General features: G+C 44.5%; 1 protein-coding gene across 1 annotated transcript in view; it reads left to right on the top strand.

Annotated features, from left to right (window-relative positions):
- Positions 1-9679: 9679 nt before the first annotated feature.
- The window catches only part of LOC136945326 (IQ motif and SEC7 domain-containing protein 1-like), a 40690-nt gene continuing 39929 nt past the window's right edge, over positions 9680-10440 (top strand). The window contains exon 1 of the mRNA XM_067239090.1: positions 9680-10212. Coding sequence (XP_067095191.1) covers positions 9680-10212 — 533 coding nt within the window. The remainder of the gene's footprint in view (positions 10213-10440) is intronic.

Genomic DNA, 10440 nt, shown 5'->3' with positions numbered 1-10440 from the left:
GACTATATAGAGAAGAACGAATGGTGAGGTGATATTTATTCTTGCTTGCTCATGATGGTATCGTCCCTCCCTGTAACTCTGCTGGAGTTACTGTGAGACACCACAGGGCTGTGGTGTCTGCTAGCAGTGGACAGCAGCTGTATGTGAACTGGTCAGGCTGTCCAGGAGGAGGCAGTGTCACAGCCACTGGGTCAGCATCGGGCTTAGCGGAGAGATTTCACGATCTGTTGGAGTGATTTATCGACTGAGGTATGATGAAGCATATGGTTTGACTGGCGTGAGAGAGTGAATGATACATTCACATTAAGTGCCTCATTATCATCTTTTCTTTAGTCAGAGACACACCCCCATCTTGAAAGATGTCCAATCAGAGCACTGGAATTTATTCACCCGGAAGCCTCTGAATTAACTCCACCCACATACATACTGTACAGAACACTATTGCGCCGTACTGCACTACAGAACCATCACACTGTCCTGCTGCTCTAGAAGGTGCACTACCGCCCAGCAGCCAGAAGGGGGGGCAGCTGGCAGTTCCATCAGTGTTTAGTCTGCCGTGATAACTATCAGAGGAGTTCCCTTGAAGGTGGTCCATAATATAACACTGGACACATCCTTACCATAGCCAAAACCTTTCTAACTATAAACGTTGCTGACCACTCCAGTTCAAGTCAACTTCAGAAATGTCTTTTTTGAAGCAGTAGGACTTTTACTGCATGTGATGTTTCACCTTCCATCTCCATGTTTCTGCATGTAAATCATGACACACACACACACTCACACGCACAGCCTCTTAATCCTGAATCCTCTGTCCAGTTGGCCCTTTGCTTACCTGTTACTCTATCACAATGACACTTGGCTGACTCCATCAGGGGACTACAAGGGCATTTTGATACTGGTCGTCTATGCATTTTATAAAGTCTGTTTTTGTTTTTATGGAGGAGGACGAGGAGGACTAGTGTGGTGGTGTTGGGACATAGTACTGTATGGACACAGTACTGTATGGATGTAGTACAGTATGGACATAGTACTGTATAGATATAGTACTGTATGGATGTACTACACTATGGCCAAAGTCCTGTATGGCCATAGTACTGTATGGATATGGTACTGTATGGATATGGTACTGTATGGATATGGTACTGTATGGATATAGTACTGCATCCTTGTGTACAGGGCTATACCTGAGCACTACCAGAGTCCTGATTGGATCCTAGTATTGACACTAATGACAAGGTTTATGACTTGACGGTAGTGTGGACCATGCAGGGTTGGAGCAGGAAGGGTTAAATTCAACTTATTCAGAATAGTAAAGAATTAGAATAACAAATAGAGGAAAATTAAAATTAAAATAACTAATCAATAAAACTTGATTAGTAAACACAGATTAAACTAAAGTTTATTGTCATAAATCTACTACAGTATTATTCAAAACAACTTTATTATGCAGCTGGAATATAAATTGGATTGGAGTGAAACCGACAGTGGCCCCCAACCCTGGTGTTCCAGGTATAGAGAATGGTTTTAACTGTATGCTATTTATGCACCAAATGTTTACCTCGTGCCCCTCTGAGCAATAAAAGCCATTACTTCTCCACCTCTGCTGTGTACAGTCAGCACCATGTAGCTTCCTGTAGGAGGGCTGTGTTACACAAAGCAGGTTGACACAGTTAGCTAACTGCTATCAGATAATTGACTGTATTTCATGGCTAAGTAAGACTAACGTGAGAATAGGAGCTGGAATATGTTAGTTTAGATTAGTTAATTATCTGAATGAGCTATTTGTCAAAATATACGAGCTGAATATTTGGAAAGCAGACAAGCTAACGCACTGATCCAGCATTGCAGACTTCCCTCTCTGCTCTGAGTACTGACACATAGTGAACAGCACAGGGACACGTCCTAGGAAAGCCACAGCCAGCTATATCTGCTTTAGCAGACCAGTCACAATCAACACTCCTGTGGCTTAAAGCCTACATATCCTAAGGCGCTTTCTAACTTTACTTTTACAAAATGTTTCGGAGCTACCACTGCGGAATATTATGCCCTACAGAAGTGGCGAAATATTGTCAACTGTCTTATCAGAATCGTACCAAAAACAAGGACCTTTGACTTCATTATTTGTTTCTTCTTCTGTATTGTTCTCTGTACACTACAGTTGTATTATAGAAAACAAAGTGCTGTTTGCATGTGAAATTGTCACTGGAGGCATCTGCTTAATTGTTTACGTATTTGTGAGGGGTCCTCAGTAATGGTGGACACATATTGTCCTCAGGAATGGTGGACACATATGGTCCTCATTAATGGTGGACACATATGGTCCTCAGTAATGGTGGACACATATGGTCCTCAGTAATGGTGGACACATATGGTCCTCATTAATGGTGGACACATATGGTCCTCAGTAATGGTGGACACATATGGTCCTCAGTAATGGTGGACACATATGGTCCTCAGTAATGGTGGACACATATGGTCCTCAGTAATGGTGGACACATATTGCTGACTGTGGCTTTAGAGAGTACCCTAAACCAGCCTTTGAGTCCAGGACATTAAAGGGCATTAGGGTCAGTTTATCATGTTCATAGTGTATTTGATGGAAAACATTTTATAAAATGACCATGTTAAATGCTAGGCCATACAGAGAGTAGGGCAAAGAACAAAAGACAAAACAATTAAACAAAAAATAAAATTGGGGTGGTTTTGTTTTCACCTCTAAAGCCAAACAGCTTTTGAATCACAATGCTGAGCTTTAAATGCACAACAGGCAAACCAGTGAGTGCACTGGTGAGTAGATGTAGGAAGCCTATAGGTCATACTGTTGGTCACTGGGAGCAAGATCTTAATGGCTTGGCCCAGGAGTGTAGACTAGACTAGATCAGACATGTTTTGAACGTTTTAAAGATGCATTTGGTTTATACAGACTTTTCACTGTTGGTAAGTGCTCCGTCGGTTTCACCGTACGGGGGATAACTAAAAAAAGCATGCCTCAAGTGTTTGACTCAAATCTGGACCCAGGTCTGGACCAGAAGTCAATGATGATGGTGTTTTGCAGAGGCACAATCTAGAGGGCCATTCACACTGGAGCACACATCGGCACATCTTGCTTAAGTCCACCGTTTATGCAAACCTGAGCATGAAAGCTAGTGGACTATGATAGGGCTAGTTTGGTGTAGATGGATGCTGGCCTAGTCTACCCTTATCCTAGGTCTAGTGTGAAAGGCCCTTGGAACAGCATCAGGGCTCCATATATGTATACTCAGTGCTGAATTATTAATGTCAATGTAAATTATAAATATGACTAAGCAGAAAGTGATCAAACATGCCTTGACTAAAAGATCATATCATATACCACTGACAACAGCCATGCAAGGAGCCAGAGCTGCAGCTTCACAGTGTGGATAGCTTGGAGGGCCGATCAGAACACGGCTCACTCTTGTCTCTAGCCATTGTAACAGACTTGGTTTGGTGCCTAAACATTTGTTATTCCCCTGAGGCCACGTTTGGGCTCTAGTTTGGTGGTCTAACTCAGCCTAGTGTCGTGAAGAAGAACCGTGGTTGGATCACATCTGCGTAGGATTTATATACAGACAAGGGGCATTAGACTGATGTTGGCTTTAGCTTAGGAGGCCAATAGTCTCAGGGTCAGGACCTCAATAGAAGATTGAGGTCCTGACCCATTTTCACAGCTAGCTGATATAGTAGCCATTGTTTCTCAGTTGTATGCCCTTGTGAAGCCCAAGTCTCTGCTAGAATGTACATACAGTATTTACAGTACACATGTAACATATGTACAGGTTTTTAATTGTTGCTCTTGTTATGAATAATACTTATTATATTGTAAGGTTTCTGAATGCACCAACAGGGAGTTTTGACAAATGAGTTCTAATGACTTGCAATTAGAGATGATATGAATAAAGTGATATAAATGAATATATATATTTTTTGTCAGGTTTCATTTGTGACAATGTGGTGTGAAGTACTCTAACTAACACAGAGTGAATGATGTAAGGACTGTCAACTATACCTGCGAGGTTGTTAGATTTTATCTTTCCATTTCTGTGTCTCCAGTGTAGCTCTCATTCTCTCTATTTCTCTCTTCATCATCCTCTCTCTGTTCCTCTCTGACTCCTATATTGTAACTTTTCTGATACATACAGATGGAACTTTAATCAGATCCATCCAGTTTAGTCTTGATCTGTATGCGTGTGTCTGTGTGTGTTATATATGTATATATATGTATATATATATATATATATATATATATGTGTGTGTTATATATGTATATATATATATATATATAACACACACAGACACACACATACAGATCAAGACTAAACTGGATGGATCTGATATATATATATATACACAGTAGTTCTGTTGACCCACTTAGATGGTGACTCAGCTCAAAATCTGTTCAATCTCTGCAATTAATTCATTCATTAAATCTTCAGCTGCATAAATAGCCCCCGTATGGACATGAGTCACTTGGGCTGAAATCGCCTCCACATCCATTTCAATTGCCTTGGACAGACTTTATACTTACTAGCCAAATGCACTGAAGTTACCCCAGAACACCTGGCATGCGCGGACTGAACGACCTGTAGATCCACTCAGAAGGTTAGGGAGAAGGCTGGTTAAATCAAAAAAGGAGCAAGATGATTGGTCTATTAGAGACACAGGCGTGTTATTATTGGTAATTGATATATAGAGTGACAGCTGGTTGTTACCTTCTATCGGGGTATCAGTTCTTATTGTAAACTTAACAGGCTTTCTTTTTCACTTTAGCCTGGTTCAGACACCCACACATTATACTGCAGTCCTCAACACACACAAATAAACTGTAGCAAGGGAGAAAACATTCCCTCCTACACAGTTCAGCTGCTACAAACACACACAGACACAAACGTATACAGTACAAACACACACTGTTCATAATCTCCCCCTACACACTTGAACTGTTCTCTTTAGCCAGGGAGATCCACATTAGACTGAAAAGAATGGGTTCCATAACCCAACTCCATCTTTCATCATGGAGATGCTCTAGGGCCTCAACACAAACAACATTATCTCAAACTACTTATCAATTATTCATGCTATATTTACATGGTCTTGTTCCTGCAGCAGTACACTGTATGATCAGAGTGTGTGGTGTACACTGTATGTGGTGTGATGGAACACTCCTACACACACACACACACACACACACATGGAGTACTGCGCCAGTGCCCACATTACTGAGCTCCCAGTTCACTGGGGTCTTCATACATTGCTACACAATATACGATATGTAAAACAGTTATCTCCCCACATTCAATAATGCAAGCTGAGTACCTCCACAGCCTCCCACCCGAAGAACTCACACACACACACACACAGACACACACACACACACACACACACACACATACACAGTGGGAGGGTTAATCACACTTGTGGTGCACTTTGTCAGCAGCTCTGAGTCTTTCCTCCTCTCCAGGGACACCCAGACACATCCCTCCATCTCTCCCTCCCTCTATCTCTCTCTCACCCCCTTTCTTTCCTTTTCTATATGTGCTTCATCTTTCTCTCTCCCTCTACCCCCCTCTCTCTCTCTGCTTTCTCACTGTACTCGCTTTCTTTTTCCCTCCCACCCTCCATCTCTTGCTACCTCCCACTAATTGTTCTTACTTAATTACACTTTACAAGATGATGTAGTGTTAAAGAAAGAGAGAGGGGGCGGGATGGAAACAGAGGGAGAAAGGAGTAGAGCAGGAAACAATCCGTACTTCCCCAAAGCGTGTTAACCATTAGGCCGTCACATGATCTCAGTCCTGTCGGGACAGCATTCTCTGTTCTGTTTGCACTGTCACCTTCTCTTCACAAAACGTCATTGAAACATCCACGTGCACTGGACAATACAAATATTATGCAGTTATGTTTTCAACAGTGAAAAACTGGAATTGACATAATGTGGCTGAAGTTAAATTCTTCACTTAATGTTAAAAGTTATTACAAAACTATGCTTCGTACTTGGCCTGAAGGGGCATCTTTCTGACAGAAATTCTGTAAACAAAACCATGTCACTGACAAGCTTTAAGAAAGATGGTGGCCAAGGAAGGCTATTGTCAGGTGCACAGGTATGTTTATGTGGAATGCAAACCCCTAGACACATTGCACATATGCAGAGACAGTACATTGGCAACAGCTATTTTCAACACTCCTGTAAAGAAAGGCAGTAGCACTTCTATCACTGACTGAACAAAGGCTCAGTACAGTGCAGTGGCAGGATGTGTTTTTGTGTATCTCAGAGCTCTGACCCGACAGGGCGAAGCTTACTTGGGGGAGAAACTAAAATGACATGAAGATTATTACCATTGTGGAGAGATGACAAAGAGAGAGAGAGAGATGGAGGAAAAGAGGGAGATGGGGGGAGCGAGAGACTCAGAGGGGAGGAAAGTGTTGGCTTCTCAACACACACTGTTGCATCATGCAGGGCTGTGTTCTGTTCTGCCTGCTGAGTCTGTCTGTGTGTCTGTGCTTCAGACGGACCACTGACACCACACACCAGGGGCTGTGGAACCACAAACACACAGACCGAAAACAAATACAAGGACACGGGGAAAAGAGAGGGAAATCCTGTGAAACAAAAGGAACTCAAAAGATTGAGGCATGAGAGAAAAGTGGAAAGAGGCCAGAATGAAAATGGATGTGGGTGGAGGAGGTGGACAAAAGTAAAACAGTTCATGTAAGAGTTGCAGTTCATAAGACAACATAAGGGAGTTGGAGACCCTGCACGGTGGAACTACTTGATGGAATGCTCTGCACTACCATCAACATCATTAAATAAACATTCATGTCATTAGACACACATTCATTGCTCACTCTGGTGGGCGTGATGTGTATGAGTGAGTGAGTGAGTGAGTGCGTGGGAGAGAGAGAATGAGAGAGAGAAAGAAAGAAAGAAAAAGAGAAAGAGAGAGAGCGTCTGAATTGCTTTCACTGTCCCTGTTTGCAGCGTCAATGCACCAGGGTCTTGTATTGTGGAGGGAAAGAAGTGGTAGTTTAGCGAATGAGAGGGATAGAGTAAGGGAGAGAGAGAGAGAGGTACTGTCCATTATGGTTCTAATTATGCACGTCTTTGCCGTTCAAACTCTTGTGCTCTTGGACCAAAATGGACGGCTACTGGAGCTCGATTTCCCCACCACCGTCATCACTGTCCGTAATATCACACGTCAGAGAGTTTGGAGAGAATAGCAACAACATATATCTTCTAGTGACTCATTGAAATAAGCCGAAACCACATGCACCCCCACCTTCCCATCCTCTTTTCACGCTGGAGGATCTGTGACGACATTAACGGAGAGACAGTCAAGGGGTCTGCAGTGGAATAGCGCTCTGCGGTGCAACCGAATGGCGGAGGGGGGCGGCAGGTGCAGAGGAGGATGCTGAACGGAAACCGTAGGGAACGGACTTACTAATTTCCCGCACGCGCTCCCGCCACACCGGGACCGAACCGAAAGACAATTGGACTCGCTCTTCAGGAGAGAGAAAAGACGTGAAAATGAACAACTTCATCAGTAAGAAACGCAAAGAAAAAATACATTAATTACCTTGATTTTGCTAAATGGTTAAATGCCTTGAAGACATTTGGCTAGGCTTCAGTGCTAATAAGTGTGGTTGTCACATTATGGAGACGTCGGAGCCTCTGTCAGATGCCTTCTTGGTCATTCCTTGAGTCAGCTTATGTTATTGAATATGATAACAGAATGCTGTCCCAATAAACCTATGTTGCTATTTGCAATTTGTAACAGTGTCTTTTGGACATATTCGTTTGAGCTTTTTCCGAGCCAAAGGAATATCGTACCGCGCTGAATGAATGCAGCAGGGCCACCTCGCACTACACGGCTTAAGAAAAGCCATAGGCTATAGAATACGTTACGTATTGTAGACTTTCAATTAGTGGATTGTCTCACAAAATCTACAGTTTCTGAGTAAAACGTGCCGTTAAACACCATATCAAGGTGTCAAATTTCATTTTCGAGGGTGAGCAGAGAGAGAGTGGCAGATCAATAGGAATCACGTCTCACGTCTTCCTACTCGCTCCATCCCTGCAGCACCAGAGAGAAGTGTGGGGCCGTTTTTTCTTCTTTTCAGGCAGAGGACAGATAGTACTGCACTCTTACTGGGTGAAAGTCCAGAGTTAGAGCTCTTACTGTCATGAAAAGCAATGATTTTTATTTAGATCTCCTCGTGACAGATTCGTGGTTAGAATGTTTCACTGAGACAAGAAAACTGTTCTTCGAAAGGTTCGTGCAGGGCTCAGGGGAGGAATGATCACATTTAAAGTCATAAATTATTGAGATCCTACCGAGTTGCAACTGAAGGCTCTTTAGTGCAAAAAAGAGCCTGTGTAGAAGCTTCAGACTTCCAAGGTGGGAAAAGAGGGAGTTGAGTGTGAGTTGAGATGCACCTTACAGACTAGAAGACAGTATAGCAGGAAGTCTTAAAGTGGGTAGTGTGATAAGGGGGAAAGCAAGCTCCTGGTTTCAGGCAAAGTGCATTGTGTAGTCAACCATCATAGTGTGCGTGAGAGAGGGCTGGTCTGATGGGCAAGAGAGAGGTGAAGATGAAACCTGGACAGATACAATCAGATCTGGTCAGGTTTTTCTTATGAGGTGAGCCAAGTGAAAGAGAAAGAGAGAGAGAGAGAGTAGGGAGAAAGGGAAGAGAGAAAGAGAGAGAATGAGAGACTGTGAACACACCCACACCAACCTACCCTCAAGTTTATTTTGTAGTGGGCTGAAACTGATCCACTTCTCTTCTCTCTTCTCAGCTTACACACTCCCTCATTCTCTTTGTGGGGTTTTCTGGGAATGTATGATACAGAGACAGGCTTGCACTCTGAACCAGCTTTCCAAGTAATGACTCGTTGGAAGTCTGGACTGAGAACATGGAATGTTTCAGATGACCTCTGACCTTCTCCGATGATTGGTGAGATTAACTGAATGGCATCTTGTGATTGCTGAATTCATGGATCTCACTCATGTAATAGAGGCGTCATCTATTGGAGAATCAAAGAGTGACAGAGATCTCTCCTGCTTATCTGACTGGATGGTGGATTCAAGACTGGTGCAGGTTATGGCTATGTGATAAATAAGAGGTTTTCTGCAGTTGTTTCATTTACACCATTGCTCACCTAGCCTGGACCCTGTTGCTGTTCTGGCACCTAGAACTGTAGACATGCAGCTCAGTCACTTATCCGGCTCCATTTTCGTCCAATCACCAACTGCTAACTCCAGCTACAACAGGTCCAACTTGTTGGCCAAGTGTAATTACAACTGACTTGTTTACTTCCTGTGCTGTTTTTCCGAGGCAATCTCACTTTAATGGACATTTTTTAGTTTGAGAACTATTTCCACCATGGGTTCTAACCCAGAACAGAACACTTGATCCGACATTCTCTGATGTCAGAGGCTCCACTGGACCACTCCAAGCGGAGACGACCAGGAAGCTATCCCTCTTGATCTTCCTATCAGCTCCTAAGAAAGCCTCCCCCTCTCCCCCCCACTCACTCACTCTGGTGGGGGGGAGAGCCTAAGGTGTAGTGCGTAGGGCGTAGCGTGTAGGGCCTAGAACCTCAGCTAGTTAGGCTGTCACCTAGAGCTGCTCCTGGCCCTAGGGGGTCCATTGAGCCAGCATGGAGTCAGGCCAGGGCCCAGGTCCTGGCCATGGTAGCCCTGAGAGCCCCAACAGGGCTGTAGAGTACCTTCTGGAGCTCAACAACATTATCGAGAGCCAGCAGAAACTTCTGGAAAGCCAACGTCACCGCATTGAGGAACTGGAGGTCCAACTGGACCGTCTCAGCCAGGAGAACAAGGACCTGAGATTAGACAGACGACAGCCCCCCCCTCATGCCTGCCCTCCGGAGCCCCCGCCTCCTCCCCTGACCAAGACCAACCCGCCCTTGGTATCCTCAGTGCCCCTCCACCCCACCCATACCTACAACCACAGCATGGCCATGCCCACCCCCACCCCAACCCCTGCTGTACCCACACCGGCGGCTGCTCCACCACCCCCGCCACCCCCGGTGCCGCCTAGGGACCCCAGGAGCCACACCCGTGTGACTCGCGGGGTCTCCATAGGGGGCACCAACTTCGTGGAGAAGGAGAAGGAGCGTCTGGAGAGGCTCCACAGCGCCAACGCTGCCAACTCGGCCAGCCTGCACAGACAGTAAGTTGGCCCAGCCCATTAAAGCTAACACCACACACAGCTGCTATGATGGTCTCGTTAGGAGAATGGTGTCATGGCACCTACAGTACTGTATATGTCTAAACTAAGACGACTGATGAACTGAAGTTGTTTTATTGTGAGTGCATAACAGACGGTTGGCGTGAAATGTATTTCTGACATCTTGTTGGAGACTGTGGACTTGGTGAGGTGACAGTGGTTGGGCTGCTT

The sequence above is a fragment of the Osmerus mordax genome, chromosome 7, assembly GCF_038355195.1.
Source record: "Osmerus mordax isolate fOsmMor3 chromosome 7, fOsmMor3.pri, whole genome shotgun sequence".
Lineage (NCBI taxonomy): Eukaryota > Metazoa > Chordata > Actinopteri > Osmeriformes > Osmeridae > Osmerus > Osmerus mordax.
The sequence above is the reverse complement of the archived record's forward strand: the minus strand, read 5'-3'. Positions and strand labels throughout refer to the sequence as shown.